The 20,899-nt window shown below is 41.4% G+C and overlaps 2 protein-coding genes across 2 annotated transcripts; both read right to left on the reverse strand.

The window, feature by feature from the left end:
• Positions 1-2,889: 2,889 nt before the first annotated feature.
• Positions 2,890-9,604, reverse strand: LOC112215802 (neuritin-like). Its single transcript, XM_024375210.2, has 4 exons — positions 9,537-9,604; positions 9,270-9,359; positions 7,727-7,877; positions 2,890-5,313 (listed from the first exon to the last, which is right to left on the reverse strand). The coding sequence occupies exons 2-4, from the start codon at positions 9,319-9,321 to the stop codon at positions 5,079-5,081; spliced, it is 438 nt and encodes a 145-aa protein (XP_024230978.1). The 5' UTR covers positions 9,322-9,359; positions 9,537-9,604; the 3' UTR covers positions 2,890-5,078.
• A 264-nt stretch (positions 9,605-9,868) lies between these two features.
• Positions 9,869-15,227, reverse strand: LOC112215792 (translocon-associated protein subunit alpha). Its single transcript, XM_024375202.2, has 9 exons — positions 15,040-15,227; positions 13,980-14,086; positions 13,758-13,851; positions 13,487-13,614; positions 11,650-11,784; positions 11,418-11,494; positions 11,182-11,260; positions 10,957-11,050; positions 9,869-10,727 (listed from the first exon to the last, which is right to left on the reverse strand). Exons 1-9 carry the CDS (start codon positions 15,107-15,109, stop codon positions 10,657-10,659), a joined length of 855 nt encoding a protein of 284 aa, XP_024230970.1. The 5' UTR covers positions 15,110-15,227; the 3' UTR covers positions 9,869-10,656.
• Positions 15,228-20,899: the final 5,672 nt, after the last annotated feature.

Raw genomic sequence — 20,899 nt, forward strand, 5'->3', positions numbered from 1 at the left:
TCCATTGTAGATTTTGCTTTATGTTTTGGATCATTGTCTTGTTGGAAGACATCTCCGTCCCAGTCTCAGGTCTTTTGCAGACTCCATCAGGTTTTCTTCCAGAATGGTCCTGTATTTGGCTCCATCCATCTTCCCATCAATTTTAACCATCTTCCCTGTTCCTGCTGAAGAAAAGCAGGCCCAAACCATGATGCTGCCACCACCATGTTTGATAGTGGGGATGGTGTGTTCAGGGTGATGAGCTGTGTTGCTTTTACGCCAAACATAACGTTTTGCATTGTTGCCAAAAAGTTCAATTTTGGTTTCATCTGACCAGAGCACCTTCTTCCACATGTTTGGTGTGTCTCCCAGGTGGCTTGTGGCAAACTTTAAACAACACTTTTTATGGATATCTTTAAGAAATGGCTTTCTTCTTGCCACTCTTCCATAAAGGCCAGATTTGTGCAATATACGACTGATTGTTGTCCTATGGACAGAGTCTCCCACCTCAGCTGTAGATCTCTGCAGTTCATCCAGAGTGATCATGGGCCTCTTGGCTGCATCTCTGATCAGTCTTCTCCTTGTGTGAGCTGAAAGTTTGACGGCCTCTGGTAGATTTGCAGTGGTCTGATACTCCTTCCATTTCAATATTATCGCTTGCACAGTGCTCCTTGGGATGTTTAAAGCTTGGGAAATCTTTTTGTATCCAAATCCGGCTTTAAACTTCTTCACAACAGTATCTCGGACCTGCCTGGTGTGTTCCTTGTTCTTCATGATGCTCTCTGCGCTTTTAACGGACCTCTGAGACTATCACAGTGCAGGTGCATTTATACGGAGAATTGATTACACACAGGTGGATTGTATTTATCATCATTAGTAATTTAGGTCAACATTGGATCATTCAGAGATCCTCACTGAACTTCTGGAGAGAGTTTGCTGCACTGAAAGTAAAGGGGCTGAATAATTTTGCACGCCCAATTTTTCAGTTTTTGATTTGTTAAAAAAGTTTGAAATATCCAATAAATGTCGTTCCACTTCATGATTGTGCCCCACTTGTTGTTGATTCTTCACAAAAAATACAGTTTTATATCTTTATGTTTGAAGCCTGAAATGTGGCAAAAGGTCGCAAAGTTCAAGGAGGCCGAATACTTACGCAAGGCACTGTAGATACTGGATTGGTGCTGGAGATAATTAATATGAGGTTGAAAAGTGGTGGAGTTGCCCTTTAAGACCAAATCCTTTGTTTTTGTTTTATTGTCACAGCAAAGAGTGCTTCTCTTCACATCACAGATTTTCCTGGGATGGTTTTTCTCAGATTTTAAACCACAACTTGTTTTAAAAAATATACATTTTAAGCCATTTATGTAATAAAGCTAATGAAACTATAATTGCCTGCAGTATTGTAAATGCATTTGTTGAAAGTTCGCTCTTGTTGTGGATTTAATCTTCAAATCAAATCACATTTGATTTGTCACATGTGCCGAATACAACAGGTGTAGGTAGACATTACCGTGAAATGCTTACTTACAAGCCCTTAACCAACAATGCAGTTTTAAGAAATATAAGAGTTAAGGAAATATTTACTAAATAAACTAAAGTTTTAAAAAATTAACAGTAACAATAAAATAACAATAATGAGGCTATATACAGGGGGCACAGGTACCGAGTCAATGTGGGGGGGGTACAGATTAGTCGAGGACATTAATATGTACAGCACCAGTCAAAAGTTTGGACACATCTACTCATTCAAGGGTTTTTCTTTATTTGTATAATAGTGAAGACATCAAAACTTTTAAATAACACATATGGAATCATGTAGTAACTGAAAAAGTGTTAAACAAATCAAAATATATTTTATATTTGAGATTCTTCAAAAGTAGCAACCCTTTGCCTTGATGACAGCTTTGCACACTCTTGGCATTCTCTCAACCAGCTTCATAAGGCCTTCCTTTGACACCGCCTGGTAAAGAGGTCCTGGATGGCAGGAAGCTTGGCCCCAGTGATGTACTGGGCCGTACGCACTACCTGTAGAGCCTTGTGGTCGGAGGCCGAGCAGTGGCCATACCAGGCTGTGATGCAACCAGTCAGGATGCTCTTGATGGTGCAGCTGTAGAACTTTTTGAGGATCTGAGGACCCATTAGACCACCAAGGAAAGTCATGGATCATCTAATTTTCTTATTCTTTGAAAAATGTCTCTGTAAGTAAGTGCAATTCAATAGTTTATACTTCTTTCATCACTGGAACCAATGTTAAGATTATTTATACTTTTCATCAATAACATAGATCTGAATATTCAGTCGTTACTCGTCATCCGATTTCTATTCACCAGCACATTACATGACAGTACAGGAAGAAGATACCATGCAATACAAGCCTACTTTCTTATGATATCTACTAACGTTGACACACAAAAAAAGTGATTGTGTGCATTGTAATATGGGATATTGTGGGAGATGTACACTGGATTGAAGAAATGTCAGTGATGGAGGAGGCAACATAATGAGGGGCTTACACTACCACCACACATGGATGTTAGCCTCCCATGGGGGAGCCCCGGGGGCCCTGAGCCCTGCTGGACCCTCTGCCTCTTCCCCTACTCCCTCTCTGCTCTCTTTGTGGCCAGGTGGGGGAGAACAGATGGGAGCCCACTAACGAGCGTCTGATTGGCGGCTGGGCTGTTATGTACTGGATCCAGTCCTCATTAGCACCTAGCCACGAGATGACTAAAAAAAGAAATGTGTGGGGAAGCAGAGGAGTGACATCGTATCAACAAAAACTCTTGGTGCCTAGAATCTATCTGTTCTCTATGATTGTGATGGAAAATATACAGAGTATCTGAGAAGCAGCGAGTGATCTTGGATTGGTAGATCCCCTCTGTGTGGTCATGCATGTATAAACAGAATGTCATATTTCAAACTTCATACTTTATTTCAAACACATTACTTTGCAATACAATACTTAATACAGGCTTTTTGTAAATAATGTACTCTGTAGTTGGTATCTCTGAAAGACCACATACATATTGAATTCTTACATTCTGTAGTGTTTACTGATGTATTTTTCTCTGTGGTAATTCTCTGTGGTAATTCAATAATCAGTCAGTCATACATGTATAGTAATATACTTGGTGGTTATGATATCTCCCTTAAATAATGTGATATTTTTCATGCTTTCGTTAGCTGCCGATCTCACGGAAAAGGAAAGTAGTCACTCCATAAAGTGTTTACAACACATATTGCTCATGCGAAACTCATTGCTGTTCAAAAATAATAATGGACACTTGGCACCAGGCACACAGATTGGGTGACAGAATGCTACCACATTCAGGAGCACAGACTAGGTGTGGAGGACAACCAGTACAAACATGCTTACGGAGGATTATGTCTCTTGGGAATGGATTCTAAACTGAATATCTAGCCTAATATCTAGACACAACCATGCAGACAGAGATCCATACTATAGATCATGTTGGAAAGGTACAAAAGAAAAGAAGAAGAATTATCCTGTGTGGGCTGAAGTAGTGTGTGGAGATTTTGATTGAGAGATTTGCGCAAAAGTCTGAGCACTAAGTCAGCATTCACCCCTAATTTCCCATTTGGTTAGAGCACAGTAACAGAAAACCTATACACTAACACTACAATATATTGCTAGAAAACGACTTAATGACTTCAATTGCATATTTATATTGACTCAGTTTGATGATATATTGCAGCTGTTGACAACATCAAATACTGTTTGCACTGAGGCATTAGGGCTAACAATGCAGGGTGGTGCCCTAAGAGAATCCTTAACTTAAAGATGTCCTCCAGCAATTTTTTTAACGTTTACTGTTGAAAAGATACATCCCAAGTATAAATACAGTAAAGTACACACACTAAAGTGTAAAAAAATATGTTTTGAGCAAACTTTGAGGAGTAGGGCATTTAAGGAGTTGGTCTGATGGGATTCCGTGATGTCATCGGCCTCCTCCTTGCTTGAGGAACAGTAGAGGAGCAATAGAGAACAAAAGAGGAAAGCCCCCCCCCCCACTTGTGCTATGTCATGACAGATTTTGACCACTTATTTAGATGCGCCTTTAAAAAAATATATAAATCAGGTGCTAACTGAGGTGAAAAGGAGACTGGAGTACCACTTTAAGTCCTATATATTTTAGCTTTCATAATAAAGTATCTTGTATTTATTTCTACTCAGTAAGCTGTGTTATTGTAAAGTTGAATGTGCTTTGACGTGAACTGTGTACGGTTGTGTATAGTTGTTATGGACTCAATGATATCAAATGAATTGACAGCCTTACACTTGGGCTTCCATACAGGACAGATTCATAAAACAACACTGAAGATTCTCACATAACCAGATACCATTTTCAGGTAGAATAACTATCCACAATGACTAACGGTAAATTAGGCATTTTACTGTAAAGTGCATAATAAAGCAAGGAACAATATTTTCAGTTAACAGCATTGCCTGACTTTAACAGCACCTACTGTAACAGGATGACCAAAGAAATAGTTTAACAGAGCAAAAATATGGAAAAATGCCTTTTTGGTGTCATTATAGCAGCCATGCAACACCAAACATTGGGCTGGTGTGTAGGGGTCAAAAGGTCAAAGTTGAAAGAATTCACTTGATTGTCAACAAAATTGACCAATTGCTTTAAAATTGCTTTTTTCATAGGCGTATACTGTAATAGGTTTTCATTACAATTGCTTGGGTATTGGGTGTGTATTTTTATCCAGACTCATCAATAATGATGACATTAATATCTAAGGCCCTGATAACATAACCTTCTAAATTACCTAGTGCCATAGACATCTATGGTGGGTAACCCAGAGCGCTAGGTATCCCTCCGTCTCTCCACAGACATCAATGGCTCTGTGATATCATAGCCTTCAAATTACCCAGTACCAAAGATGTCTATGGCGTCTCCATAGAGACATGGCTCTGTGTGCTAACCTTAATCCATATTCATTATCTACTCACTGAACCCCCCCCCAATCCTTGGCTTCAGTTTTCAGATGTGCTCAGGATGCAGCCGGCCACCCCGGGGAATGTGAGAGTGCATGGGGTTGGGAGCGAGGAGGAGGGAGGCATCCCCCACCTATGTGGATGGCCAGATGGGCCCTCCCAGGATCAGCAAGCCTAGGAGCAGCAGGGGTAGAGGGGATAGAAGCGAGCGCAGGCTGGGGGCCGAGCTGGGGCTGCACAGGTCGAAGAGGCTGCCCTGGAAGCGGATCTTCCTGGAGTCTTCTTTCAGGGTCTCCCAGATGGAGCCCACCTCCTCCTGACACCCGGACAGTGCCGTCAGGGCACACGTGTGGAATGCCTCCCAGTGGCTAGGGGTGAAAGATCCATCAATCAAATGTATTTGATAAATCCCTTTTACCACCGACACATACATTGCCTCATTCATATTTGACATGAAAACATGCTATTGGTTACAATCTATTGGATTCAAGAATGTTATTGGTTTGATTTATCTGGCACTTTAATCGGCGCACATGCAAGGCTTCAAAGCTCTCCTGTAACACACGGCTGAAGGTGTCTTATAGGAGTATTGTTTGTTGTATTATTGTTTTGAATTGTTGTTTTTATACTACTGTCCAGCAACACTGTAAATTATTGCGTTTTGCAAATCAACCCTCCTTTAGCCACGGAAATTAGATTATAAAAAAGAGCTGACGCTGCAAGGGGACATTTTTCACCCAGGAAAGGCAAGGCCTGTGTAAGCTTTAGGCAGTAATATACTGTACTATAGTAATGGAATGCACACATTAACAATGTAAAAAAAAACAAGATGGCCTCAGAATTTCATTACTGCTGCAGCAAAGTCATAAATTATTCAGTACAGTGGCTGTGTTTCAGCACCATTCATTTCTGCTATCTCCCTCGGAGGTTACAGCATCTTTTTGTTCTCTCCACTGTTCTTCCGCAAGGTACACACCTCGCTGGATTTCAAAACAAGATCTGATATACACAAGCAGAAGGAGAATGCTTGGTAAAATACAGACGCTGTTCTATATACGTTCTATCTGCCTATGGTCGTAAGAGTAATCAGGTTCCATGAGATCCTGGTGCACTGCAAACGCAGACGTACAGTAAGTGCAGATGGATAGAGGATGCTGTACATTGCACACACACAGGGGCGGATTGGCTATCTGGCAATTCTGGCAGAAGCCAGATGGGCTGGACCATTTTTTAGTTGGGTGGGCTAGTTGAAATTGACACACTCAAAAATATATTTTTTTACATAAAAATAAAACCATTAAAAGGTGACATGGCCGGTAGCTCATGGGCCTGTTCTCTGTTATAGTAATCACTAGTGAGCCTTTGGCAGATCAGTGGAAAACAACCAGCCTCCCTACCAAGATAGGCCAGCCTGGTTTTCTGATAAGCTGAGCTGAGATCAAACAAACTCACATTCAAAGTCATGAGCAAAGAGACCTGCTCGACTCTGTCATCAGTTCGACATCCAAGATCATGGATCGTAAAAAATGAAGAGGGTGCCTACAAACATAGAAAGAGCACATTCTACATTGTCACCTCACTCAAACATTATTTTTTTTGCGCAGCTAAAACCATGATTTGTTCAAACAGTAAAGTGCATTATCAACATGATTCCTGTAATGAAAGTGTCTGCCCTGCCCCTGTGCCTGTGTCCCCGCTGGGGCCTGTTGCTTTGATGAGCGAGCCATTCTCCTCGCCCTCTAGGCGTTCTGATGGTATAACATTTTAAATGCAATTGCGGGGAAAACACAGCTTTGGAAGCTTTGTCCCCTTGTCCCTGTCGAAGAGATGAGGGTCTCAGCTTTCTGTCTGTATACTTTTTATTTCTCATCTCTCAATATTCAGCTCAATAGCAACTATTTTACAACCAATATATTTGATATGGCTTTGTGATATGGAGCTGCGTGTGTGCAAAATGCGCACTGGCCATTGCGAGAGCATAGGCCTATTAAAAAATGATAATAGTAAGGTCTCATAGCCCACAACTAGTAGCTATGAGACATGTAGCTTACACATTTGTTTAGGACTTTACATTTATTGTTAGATAAATACACAGTGACCAGTTTATTAGGTACCTGGTTGGATCCCCCTTTGCCTCCAGAACAGCCTGAATTGTTCAGGGCATGGATTCTATAAGGTGTGGCGTTCAAACGTTGCTCTATTGGTATCAAGTGACCTAACGTGTGCCAGGAAAAGATTCCCCACACCATTACACCACCGACACCAGACTGTACTGTTGACCCCAGGCAGGTGTCAAGCCACGGCCACATGACTCACTGTCTGTAGGAGCAAACCATTTTTGTGTACGGGATCGTATACCTAATAAACTGGCCACTGAGTATACATGGCTACTAGCAGTAAGTATTATATTAAGTTAGCGATCTAGTTAATGTGTTTTGAGTTTTTACTTCCTTTGGTGTTGAACCCAAAATTAATTAGCCTATGATAGTGCACCTAAAGATGAATGTAATTAATCTCCATTGAAAAAAATAGGAAATTCTGGAGTGCTATTCTGACAGTAAAATATAGCAACGAGTCTGTAGTCTAATTGTCACTGGATTAGGATGCACATAAAAATATATTGAATCACGCATTCCTGCTTGGACATGTTAGATGGAAAAACGTATTTCTTGAATTCTTGAGTTGGCAGGGTGATATGGGCTAGTGTGGATAAAATGTCAGGGCCGAATTGTCCCAGTCCCTGTCCCAGTCCGCCCCTGCACACACACACATCCCTCTCACCTGCACACAGCTTCCACTCCCATCTCGCTGGTCACATTCTCTTGGTAGTTATCCATGCTCTCCCCCAACTCCAGAACACAGTCAGAGAAGTCCCTGTAAATATTCTCACACTTCACATCTGCCGCTGAGACTCTTGCCACAGTCAGGGACACTGCAAAACACAGAAAGAAAAATACATTCAAATGCATTAAGGAAAGAATTCCCCTTTGTTCTCATAAGTTTCGTTGTACATTTCAGGCATTGCACTTACAGAGGCCAAATATAATTGTTTTATGTCATGATAGAATAACAATAGGCCCTTGTATCACCTTTATCTAGATATTTATCTACCTCCCTATTTGAAGCAAAGGGTGTCTTCTGAAACAAATGGGAAGATGCCAAAAGTAGGTCACCCTCCTTCTATGTTGTTCTTGGAGTTAAAATGGAGGAAACAGAGGAATATCAGCCCTCAGCATCCCTCCCAGGACTTTAGGAGATTTGGCAGGATACATTTTTCTTCCAGTCATTCCAAATTGCCTCTCAATGTAGTTTTAATGACGAGGGTTGCATGGGAGATATTTGGCCTGCTTGGACAGTGTGATTTAGATACAATCAGCATAGGCCACCTGTGAGAATGATTGTCATAATTCTCTCTCATCTCCCTCCTCTCTCACACTCACTTATTGATTGCTTAGGGTCAGGGATAAGGTATCAAAGGTCACTGTAATAGCCACTGTCTGGGACATCAGCTCGAAATTATTGCTTTAAAAGCATAGAAAACATTGAAATTAATCAGGGATTGGGTTATATTGGGATTCTGAAGAAAGACCAACTGCTCCTAGATTTTGTTGGTTTGCCTGGATCATTTTCAAGAAATCTATTCAATTCCCAAGTCCCACTGCACTGTGGGCTGTCTCACATTCAATCCATTGCCCCCTGCCAAAAAGCAACGCCTTGCTAGATGTAAGGTAGGCAGTGGTTATATTACTATTTGTTCAATATGAATATTGTTATAGTACACCAATATGATTCAGCTTGCACAGGTTCAAAAAGTTTAAAACCAGGAATAATTGTTTAATTTAACAGAATGGATATGGACATATGTGCATATGTGCAGACATTGCATAAAGACGTATGTTCTGAGTGAATGCATGGGATTAATTTATTAAACAAGAATGCCAGATGTAGGGTAAGTGACACTACAATACTTTAAAATATTTGTTGTCATTTGCTTTCAATTATTTGTGCATTAATACATGCTTTATACATCAACACAACTCTGCAAGTCTATTTTTGGCCAAAGATCTTTAAAGCACTCCAAAATCTATCCTACAACACACACCTGAGGGATGATGAGTTATTGATAACCTCTTCAAATATTGAAAAGGGCTCGTCACTGTCAAATAATTCAACTCTATTCTCACCCTGTATGCAACATCTAAATTTAGACTACACCCTTAATTAATAAAATATTACATATTTCATCCAAGATATTATAAAACGTGCAATACGAAAAAGTATTGTTCTACCAATAAATCTAAAATGATACTTTATCCAGCCTCACCTAATGCAATAAATGCACAAAATCTTGAAATCTTCACCGACGTAAATCCCATATCCCATATCAAACCCAGCGGAGGGTGCCTTGCGCCATCTGTGGGATCCAACAGAATCGCTCATAAATTGAGATAAAATCAAAGCGAAGTAAAATGAATCAATCAAAATAAATGACTTGTTGCGGTATATATGTGTTAACAGGAGGCGATTAACATTTGCCGAATCAGTTGCAGTTTATTCTCGATCAAAACAAATGGAACAACCGTGACGTTACCTGCTCCTTTCGTGCGTGCTGCCTCTCCGAGCGCTTCTCTCACTCACCTCATTGACGCTCCGCGCCAGAGATACGTTTAGTGCCATCCCATGTTTCTCATTTGCTGACAGTAAACAGACAAATAGCCCATTGGTACATATTTGGTCTCCTCAGTCGGTTCCCTGTTTATCTGACACCAGTCATCTTTTTCTTCGGAGAATAATACTGAGCAAAATCAAAAGACCAATTAATGTGCTTATTTCAGAACATCATACATTGTGGCATGAAAGAACATCACTTCAACTTTAAGAAAATAAAAAAAGGTAAATATTTCAAGAAAGTGAACACATTTCTTATCCAGATTTTTTTACCTTTTATTTATTTATTTTTTAAATTACAGCATTTCACCAATGTACTGTAGGTACATTTATGGTGGTATATGGTCTGGGATAAAATGTAACCTGACACTGACAGCAAGTCATGTTTGAAATACAGTTGCACCATTCATATTTAACAATGTAACTTGGTAGCGGGTGGACTTTACTTTCTAAATTCTCTTCAATGAGCATTTCACAGCAGCTTTATGATATTTCAAAGTATGACATGAACAAGGAAAACCTTCCCTTGGAAGAACTTTGAGGTCACCATCTCAATTCCTGACTGTGTAGACGAACTGAGGGAGTCGTGAGGCACAGAATGAAATAGAACAAAACCCTTAATATCGTAATACTTCCGAAATTAAAGCATTCATTACAAAAAGTACAACAACAAAAAACAAGATGATTGAAATACTTGGTGTAGCATTACTGGTTTCTTTGGCAGGTATAACACTCCACGTCTCACCCATCTTTCATGGATCTGGCATGGTGATCCATTTACTCAGTCTTTAGTCTTATATCAGTCTCAAAATGTCCAGCTGGAGTGGTGTCTAAATGGGACACATTCATGACACCACTATCTTCAGTCCAATAACGTTTGGTGTAGGCCTATGTATCGGGGGCATATCGGAAAAGCTCTTGAATAACTAACTAGGTCCACCCAGAGGTTGATGTTGGTTGGGTTGTTGGAGCTTGTGATGGCATGGGCCTTGAACATGGGCCTGGTGGACATTGATATGAAGATGGCCGCATCATGGAATGATTTATTGATCTACTCCAGCCGCTCTCTTAGTGCGTTTCCTCGGGGAGGCTTTAGGGGATGCCGATGCCTTGCCTGTAAAAGAGAGACAAAGAGAGAAACAGAGAGAGATAGAGGATGGTCAATGTAGAAATTTGAGTTGATATTCATCCCTGCACAGACAAGATGAAAAAATAGGATGCCTTTTCAACCAAAATACGCTTCCAAAAAAGTGGTTGCATAAGCAGAGTATGAATTTGTCTCCCTGCACTCAGGAGGAAAAGCTATGGCAGAGTATCCATGCTCATGACAAAGCTCAACTTACTCATGATGTTGAGGGTCTCCTGGGGAATCCAGCTGATGTCCACATCGTTCTTCCCACCGGTGCCCGTCTCCACCTTCACTGGGAGCCTCTTCCTCTGCACAACATAGGTCATCACTTAATTTACCCAGGTGTTATTTCTTTATGTAACATTCACCACCCCATGTAAAGAGCTGGAGATATTTTAGAATATCACAATTTCGATGAAAATGTTGAGAAGACTCGTACCATCCTAGAATCCAGCACCTGGTACATGCCAAAGATCGCCAAGACAACTAATCCAGTCAGGAAGATGTACATGAACATTCTGGAGGAGAAACAAAGCAAAATGTGTAATATCGACAAAATAATAATATCGACAATATAACATTTGTTACCATATTTAAACAAAAGTACCTGACATAAATTAATTTAACCAAATACGAGTATAAAAATATAATTGATGTATGCAAAGAAATGGTTACGTCTCTCCATCCAGTCCCTCCTCCAGCTCAACGATAGTGACGGTCTGGTTGTAAATGGCCATCTGGAAACCGTTGCCCTGCGTAACAGTCAAAACCCAAGATCAGCGCCTCAGCCCATACATTCCAAGGGATTTCTGAACATCTAGTCAAGAACCCTGGGCTGGGTATCTTGAAGATGCAAGACACTCTAATAATAATGTATCAATCAATCAACCAATCAATCTAGTCTCACCTCACTGTCCTGGTAGTTGAGTAGGATGACCAGGCCGAAGGGACGACCAGCCATGGACTGAGCAGGTATGAAAGAGTACTCAAAGGAGGCCTGCTGCTGGGGCTGGACCACAGTGCTCAGGGGCAAGGCTGTGAACTAGATACCAAAAACATCTACTTTTCTGATCAACAATAGCAGAAAGTTCCCAAAACTGCATTACAGGGTATTCCATGTACACTGAGTATACAAAACATTAACATGACCCTCTATTTCCATGACAGACTGAACAGGTGAATCCAGGTGATGTCACTTGTTAAATCCACTTCAATAAATATAGATAAAGGGGAGGAGACAGGTTAAAGAATAATTTTTAAGCCTTGAGACAATTGATACATGGATTGTGTATGTGGTATGGTAGTAGGTGCGAGGCACACCAGTTTGTGTCAAGAACTGCAATGCTGTTGGGTTTTTCACACTCAACAGTTTCCGGTGTGTATCAAGCATGCTCCACCACCCAAAGAACATCCAGGCAACTTGACACAACTGTGGGTATCATTGGAGTTAACATGAGCCAGCATCCCTGCGGAATGCTTTCGACATATTGGAGAGTCTATGCCCCGACGAATTGAGGTTGTTCTGAGGGGGGAGGGGTTCCAACTCAAGGTGTTTATTTTCTATATTTGTTAACATATGGAATTTTTTAAGATGGTCACACCAAGGATCATTTAGTTATTTGATTTTTAATTCTAAGATCCCTTCAGGTAACAAAAAAAAGTCTACAAAAATGATTGGATGAAACATCGAATTTGGCATACTGCCATTAGCCAATAGAAACACAATGAATAATAGATTCACTATATGGAACAACAGATAGTAAAAAAAAAACATCTAAAGGAAGTTTGTTCTGCTGCGTCTGTCCTACATCTGAGCGATAAGGAAAATCAGGAAACAATTTATGTACAGTATTTATCCCCTTATGTTAGGCAGTAAACCATCTCCATACTGTAGTTCCATTCATTTTTTAAACTGGTACCAGGGACCTTCAGACAAGTCTTATAAGGCTTGTGGGCGTCCTAGAGCAAAACGGAAAACACCACTGTGTTCGTGAGCGTCTCATCACCATAAAGGGGTCATAATACTTTATAGGCCAAACCGTTCAGTCTTTCTTCTGAGAAGACCGATTTTCGGGATGTCTCATGGTCTAACAAACACCGCTCTAGCTCTGCCACCCTTCACCGCAGATTCGGAAGGGCGATATCGGCGGATGTGGTGAATTGAGACGCAGCCCATATAAAGGCAAAAACAGATATCTCTAGCTTAAACAGACGGATTTGAAGGGGATTTTTTTAATGTTAATTCGATTTCAGCTGGGGCACAGAAATTGTAGGCTAAGGGTTAACATGACCTTTATGAATTATGAAGCCTTTTGTGCTTTTTTTACTACATAAATGCTTCAAAATTCACAAAAAGCGACATTAGCTGATGAAGATTATTTCATAGAACAAAACGTATAAGATCTCCTAAGCCTGTGTTTACAACAGACCTTATTTTTGGTGTTTAGCCAAAAACCCTACAAATTTAAATTTTACCATAGGCTTTGTCCAACGAATCATGGTGGAGTTAGTACCAACAAAAAGACAACATTACTATTGCTCTCTGTTATGGGTAACATATGTTATTGGGTTTGTAAAGGCTTTATAAGAAGTTTATATTCTAGTAATTGTTAGATAACAAATTGGAAGTAAACAGACTACAAACCCCATTATAATGTGTTAGATAATGATGTGTGTTTTCAAGGGGACTTTCTATTTCTCAGATGAGGCATGCAAGCATCATGTGTCCCAGAACCCAGACTCACATTCTGGATGTAGAACTGGAAATCCTGAGGGTAACGGAAGGAGGCCTCCAGGGAATGGACAGTGAAATCCTGGCTTCCCTTATTGGTGAAACCCACCAGAAACTTCGCAATCTCATTGGCTGGGAACTCTGGATGGAGGGCGCAATGATATACAAATTAAACCGTTGATGTGAATAATTCCATTCCATGCTGTCTTGCATATTTCCCTTTAACTTACACAGAATGACTGAGTAAAACGATATGAGTATCCATAAAGGAAGGGAAGACTTACCTTCCCCGGTCACAAAGATGATGGTGGTGTCAGCATCAGGGTGAGAGGTTACATCTCCAACTGCAGCATCTTCATCGAAGTCATCTTCTGATTCCTGAGAGATTTCAAAATGCAATGGAAAGAAACTAGATTATATGCACTGAATTGAGAAAATAGTACTTACAGTCATTTGGCAGGGACAATAGAAGCTGCTTTCATCCCAGTTCGAACAACGTCACATACTGAGCCTGGGACCTGATCTTCCTCCACCAGCAACTCATCCTCCTCTTCCTCATCAACTGTTGCATGTGGGGCAATGTCTTCCGCAGACTCTTCTGCAGATACCTGGCCTGAATCCATTTTAACACATACATGTGAAATAAATTGTTATAAAAGCAGCCTCTGTCTGAGAACGAAGCCGCTTAACCTGTGTGCCTGAGGGTACTATAATAGCTGATGACAGTTGTGATGAAAAACTCTGGTTGCACTTGCACCAAAAACAAACATAGGATCCATTGGATCAAATGAATGTAAAATAGTGACAGCAGTAAATTGATACAAATGGTCATGAGAAGAGCTTAATTCGTTCATTGTGTAATACTATGATGGTGTATTACAATACTCTGTTCACAATGAATGTGTAGGCTAAAGGCTAAAACTGGGTCATGTTATGATTGATGATTGGTAATTATTCGAAAATGCTGTATAAAACTTTGGATAGCAAATTGTAAAGTCGGTCATCATTTAGCAGTAGGCCCTTTGAATGAATTGGAACTCTATGTAACAGACAAAGATACAACGTAACAGTCAGAGTCCTCATCACCGGTGTTAAAATGTATCAACACTAACGGAAAGGCGACCCTGGGACACGTCACCATAGAAGATAGGGAAACCCAGCGTAGAGCAACAATATTGCCTGTCAGAGACATTTCGTATTGGAAATTAATATAATTTCATTCTTCCAGATAAGGTTTTCTTATTATCTTAAACAACAAAACTACATCTATGGTAATTATACATTTGCATAAGCATGCGAGGTATCAATAAGCCTATATCGAGAGAGCTTCCCAAAGTTTTATGTTCCTCCTATAATTTGTGTTAAATGCATTTGTTTACTTAATTTATCAGACAAGGATATTGAGCATGAAGCTTTCTGACAAAGCAGTATTTATTTTGTTATATCACTGAATAAAAAACTGCATTATGCCACGTCAATGTTAACTTTGCTAAGTTTTCAATATTGCAATGAACTCTCTCTGGACTGCTAGTGAATAATGCAAATTCGAAATAGTAAATTACTTACCGAACGACATCTGGCCACATGGGAAAGTCACGAGGAAAAGTACAAGTATTTTTGATCCGAAATTAAACATTTTGCTGCCGTCAAGTTTGTAGTTTGCTACACATCAGCAGTCAGAGAAAGGTTAGCAAAGGGGTGGGATAACAGAGTTTTTGAGACGCACCATACTATGCACATATTGGTGATGTCACCATTTTTGGGGGGAAATTGATTGAATCAACCTTATTTTACTAGGCTAATGGCAAGGCCCACACAATTGTGAGACACCCTGACCCTTCCCATTTATGAAATGGATGGTTGTGTAAAAATATTTGACTGCAAAAGTGGTTAGATTGAAAGATATTGTGACACACCCCATAAACCACTGCAGGGTGGTGTGATGGGCCCCCGATTTTTCTGAGCAAAAAAATAAAATAAATAAAAATGTTGGTATAATTTTCGTTGTTGGACATAAAAGACTGTAAAAACACCGGGAAATCAGCTGCAAGTTATTTTAATGTAAGAAATCTGTTCTCAAGTATTCCCATGCACAATAGAGAGACACGCGATCGTATACAAATGTAAGCAAGGTTTGAAATGATTATGTTTTAGTCAAACATTATAACTGTTTGGGCTTCTTGCGGTCAATTTGCGGTCTACAAATTATTTGTAATTATGTTCCGGCCCCCAGACCATCCGCTCAAGAACAAATCAACCCCCGGCTGAATCTAGTTGATGATCCCTGCCCTAAACTCAAAAAGTGCAGAATAATGCCTGGCTGAAGGGATGATGGATCGCATACACTCATGTAACCCAATATTGCATTTTTTTTAATACAACTAGTCAATTGTCTTTCCTACACACACAAACAAACATCATTAGGATGTCTTAATGCATCTTGGAAATATAGAGCTGTACATACGAAATACAACAGGCAGAAATGTAAACTTGAATATTTATGATGATTATAAGCTTTACTTTTTGGTAGCTGACTAATAGAAAACTTTCCAAGTCAAATTTGCTCTCATTCAGTGCTGTATGGTCCTGCCTAATGAAAATACATACAGTTACATGTTTTTTTAAATGTTGTGGCTATTGTCACCGGCTCTAAGGAAAACAAGTGGGCTCAGACATTGGAATTAGGTTCCTTGAAGGATTGTGTTTGAATAGCTGAAGCCAAATAGTGTTTAATGTGTGTTCATGTTTAAAATGTCATTCACAGATTTACAGCATATCAACAGTGGACACTTCTGCAAAATATATCAACAAGCCTTTCACGACTCAAGCACACAGAAGCGTAACCAAGTTACAGGAAAGCAAACTGTAATACAACAGTCATCTACTCTAGAAGCGTATATGTACAACTCTGAACGTTTCCTTATTTTACCCAATGAAACTAAGTGTGCAAGATTGATTAAAAGTGTTTGAGGTGACCAGAACATGAGAGTATCCTAACAGGGTGAGGAGACAAAGTAGCCAGTGGTGGTTGTAGTTCTGGCAGGGCCTGACGAGCTTGCACAGCTAAATGGTCATTTTGGGCAAGCTGCAGCGACAAGGCCATTATACTTCCTGTTTGACAGTTTCCAATTCTAAAACAGTTGGGTGCAGGCACTCAACAGATGCAGCTTGCATGTCAACGAGGCCCATTGACTAACTGGAATGTTATACCAGCCTGAAGGATGCAGGGGATACTCCAGTAGTGGAATGGTTGGTTGTCTTGTTGTGAAGGAGAGTCTGTGAAAGGGCTGTCACCAACAGACCTGCCATTAGATCTTTTTAACACTGAATTTAGTTTTTTAAATATTAAATGTGGCAAAAAGTCCTGCAGGTCAAGTCCTACTTATTCCTTCATATTCCTTTGGAAGCTGGGTAGAATGATCATTTGATCGATATTAACTGTGGGTGGTTGGCTGTTATTATGGTCTGGGGCAGGCCCAGCAGGACATAAGGAGAGTGACAACTGGTGAGGGAGACCTCAGGTTAACTAGAGGTTACTTGGACCTGAGAAGTGTTATGAGGGACGTGGCATATCTCCACACACATATACAGTGTCTTCAGAAAGTATTCATATCCCTTGACTTATTCCACATTTTGTTGTGTTAGATTTGTTTTCTCACCCATGTTTTTTGACATTTTTGCAAATGTATTTGAAAATTAAATGCAGAAATATCTAATTTACATAAATATTCACACCTGAGTCAATACATATTAGAATCCCCTTTGGCAGCGATTACAGCTGTGAGTCTTTCTGTGTAAGTGTCACGATCGTCGTATGGAATGGACCAAGGTGTAGTGTGGTGAGCATGCATTTTCTTTTATTTATAAATGTCGCCAACAAAACAATGATATAACAAAAACGACTGTGAAGCTCCGTAAGGCTATACATGCACAAACGAAGAACTACCCACAACTACCAAAAGGAAAAAAGGCTGCCTAAGTATGATGCCCAATCAGAGACAACGATAGACAGCTGTCTCTGATTGAGAACCCGGCCAAAACATACCCGGCCAAAACATAGAAACAAACATAGAATGCCCACCCCAAATCACACCCACACACATGACAGTAAGTCTCTAAGAGCTTTGTACACTTGGATTGTACAATATTTCCACATTATTCTTAAAAAATTAGTCAAGCTCTGTGGAGTTGGTTGTTGCTGCTATTTTCAAGTCTTGCCATAGATTTTCAATCCCATCTAAGTCAAAACTATAAATAGGCCACTGAGGAACATTCAATGTTGTCTTGGTAAGCAACTCCAGTGCATATTTGGCCTTGTGTTTTAGGTTATTGTCCTGCTGAAAGATGAATTCATCTCCCAGTGTCTGTTGGAAAGCAGACTGAATCAGGTTTTCCTCTAGGATTTTGCATGTGCTTAGCTCCATTCCGTTATTTTTTTATCCTGAAAAGTACTCAGTCCTTAACGATTACAAGCATACCCATACCATGATGCAGTCACCACTATGCTTGGAAATATGGAGTGGTACTCAGTAATGTGTTGTGTGACGGCCGTTAAAAGAAGAGGACCAAGGTGCAGAGTTGTGAGCGTACATATTCTTTTATTTAGAAAAGACGCCGAACAAAACAATAAACACTAAAAAACAAACCGTGACGATAAAGGCTATGTGCCATGAACAAAGACAACTTCCCACAAAGAAAGGAGGTTCCCAATCAGAGACAACGATTAACAGCTGTCCCTGATTGAGAACCATACCCGGCCAAAACATAGAAATACAAAATCATAGATAACAAAACATAGAATGCCCACCCCAAATCACACCCTGACCAAACCAAATAGAGACATTAAAAGGCTCTCTAAGGTCAGGGCGTGACAGTTGTATTGGATTTGCTCCAAACATTACACTATTCAGGACATCTGGAAATAGGAGACAAGCGGCTGTAAGACATAGGTTTAATCCTAGACACATGAAAAGTGGGATGTATACAGAGGGTACGGGGCAACAGAAGATGAACAGCAGAGGGGCTAATAATCTTGGAGATGGGGAAAGGGCCGATAAAACGGGGGGATGTTTGCAGGACTCCTCCCGGAGGGGCAGATCTTGAGTGGACAGCCATACCCTCTGCCCAAGACAATAGCAGGGAGCCGGGGTCCGGTGGCGGTCCGCTTATTGCCGATACCTGGAGGTCGTCTTGAGAAGAGCCGACCGGGCTCTTTTCCAGGTACGGCGAAAGCAAACACAAAGAGGAGAGGGTATGCCAACCTCTTCCTCTGGGAAGAACGGGGGTGATAACCCAGGGAAAACTCGAAAGGCGAGAGCCCGGTGACAGAGCAGGGGAGGGTGTTGCGGCCATATTCAACCCATACGAGTTGCTGACTCCAGGTGGTGGGGTTGGCAGAGACAAGGCAGCGAAGAGTCGTCTCCAGGTCTTGATTGGTCTTGACTGGCCGTTGGACTGAGGGTGGAACCCGGAGGACAGGCTGATGACCCAATGAGTGTGCAGAACACCAATCCAGAACCGGGACGAGAACAGAGTTTTCCAGTCAGAGACCATGTCCACTGGGAGTCCATGGATCTGGAAGACGTGCTGCACCATGAGCTGGGCCATCTTTTTGGCAGAGGTTAGCTTGGGTGAGGAATGAAATGGGCGGCTTTGGAAAACCGGTCCACCACTGTCAGGATGGCGGTGTTGCCATCAGATGGGAGGAGACCTGTGCCGAAGTCTAGGGATATGTGAGACCAGGGACAGTGAGGGACAGGCAGTGGTTGAAGGAGACCAGCCAGAGCTTGCCGAGTAGTCCCGGGGTTCGGCTGGGAACGCTGCGCCTCACGGACCTGCTTCCCTATTCCCCAGCTGAGTGCTATCGTCAGGCACGAGGTGGGAAGGATGGTCTCTATAGCGACGTGACAGCGCACCCGACTTGATATTCTTGGATCCCAGTCGGTAGGAGAGAGAGAAGTTAAACCGGGTGAAAAGCAGGGTCCACCTAGCTTCCCTGGAATTGAGACGCTTGGCGGTGCAGAGATATTCCAGGTTCTTGTGATCTGTCCACACAATGAACGGATGTTCCACCCCCTCCAACCAGTGTCTCCACTCCTCCAACGCCATCTTCACCGCGAGAAGCTCACAATTCCTCTTGGGGATTTTGGCAATGAAACCCTTTATCTACTTCCTCAGAGTCAGATGAAATCATGGGTATCATTTGTATGTCCACTCCTCAGTAAAAGGCACATGACAGCCCGCTTGGAGTTTGCCAAAAGGAACCTAAAGACTCTCAGACCATGAGAAACAAGATTCTCTGGTCTGATGAAACCAAGATTAAACTCTTTGGCCTGAATGTCAAGCGTCACGTCTGTCAGAAACCTGGCACCATCCCTACAGTGAAAACTGGTGGTGGCAGCAGCATGCTGTGGGGATGTTTTTCAGCGGCAGGGACTGGGAGACTAGTCAGGATTTTTCAAGCAGAAATTTGCATCCCGTAGCACAAACTCAAAAGTTCTGGGACACTGTAAAGTCTATTGAGAATAAGAGAACCTTCTCCCAGCTGCTTACTGCACTGAGGCTAGGAAACACTGTCACCACCGATAAATTCACTATAATTGTGAATTTCAATAAGCATTTTTCTACAGCTGGCCATGCTTTTTACCTGGCTACCCCTACCCGATCAACAGCCCTCCACCCCCCACAGCAACTTACCCAAGCCTCCCCTATTTCTCCTTCACCTAAATCCAGATAGCTGATGTTCTGAAAGAGCTGCAAAATTTGGACCCCTACAAATCAGCCGGGCTAGACAATCTGGACCCTCACTTTCTAAAATTATATGCCGAAATTGTTGCAACCCCTATTACTAGCCTGTTCAACCTCTCTTTCGTATCATCTGAGATTCCCAAAGATTGGAAAGCTGCCGCAGTCATCCCCCTCTTCAAAAGGGGGAGACACTCTAGACCCAAACTGCAACAGACCTATATCTATCCTACCCTGCCTTCGAAAGCCAAGTTAACAAACAGATTACCAACCATTTTGAATCCTACCGTACCTTCTCCGCTATGCAATCTGGTTTCAGAGCTGGTCATGGGTGCACCTCAGCCAGGCTCAAGGTCCTAAACGATATCATAACCGCCATCTATAAGAGACATTACTGTGCAGCCATATTCATCAACCTGGCCAAGACTTGACTCTGTCAATCACCATATTTTTATCGGCAGACTCAACAGCCATGGTTTTTCAAATGATTGCCTCACCTGGTTCACCAACTACTTCTCTGATAGAGTTCAGTGTGTCAAATCGGAGGGCCTGTTGTCCAGACCTCTGGCAGTCTCTATGGGGGTGCCACAGGGTTAAATTCTCGAACTGACTCTCTTCTCTGTATACATCAATGATGTCGCTCTTGCTGCTGGTGATTCTCTGACCCACCTCTACGCAGACG

Source organism: Oncorhynchus tshawytscha, linkage group LG02 (assembly GCF_018296145.1).
Source record: "Oncorhynchus tshawytscha isolate Ot180627B linkage group LG02, Otsh_v2.0, whole genome shotgun sequence".
Taxonomy (NCBI): domain Eukaryota; kingdom Metazoa; phylum Chordata; class Actinopteri; order Salmoniformes; family Salmonidae; genus Oncorhynchus; species Oncorhynchus tshawytscha.

Bases quoted from the DNA above. Each gene is read 5' to 3' on its own strand.
- LOC112215802 (XM_024375210.2), bottom strand. From the start codon at position 9,321: ATGGGATTTACGTCGGTGAAGATTTCAAGATTTTGTGCATTTATTGCA. The intron at 7,878-9,269 runs GTGAGGCTGGAT...TGTGTTTTGCAG, and splicing joins TTGTGCATTTATTGCATTAG to TGTCCCTGACTGTGGCAAGA. The intron at 5,314-7,726 runs GTGAGAGGGATG...TTTCACCCCTAG, and splicing joins GGAGTGGAAGCTGTGTGCAG to CCACTGGGAGGCATTCCACA.
- LOC112215792 (XM_024375202.2), bottom strand. From the start codon at position 15,109: ATGTTTAATTTCGGATCAAAAATACTTGTACTTTTCCTCGTGACTTTC. The intron at 14,087-15,039 runs GTAAGTAATTTA...AAATGGATTCAG, and splicing joins ATGTGGCCAGATGTCGTTCG to GCCAGGTATCTGCAGAAGAG. The intron at 10,728-10,956 runs GTAAGTTGAGCT...TCTCTTTTACAG, and splicing joins GGAGACCCTCAACATCATGA to GCAAGGCATCGGCATCCCCT.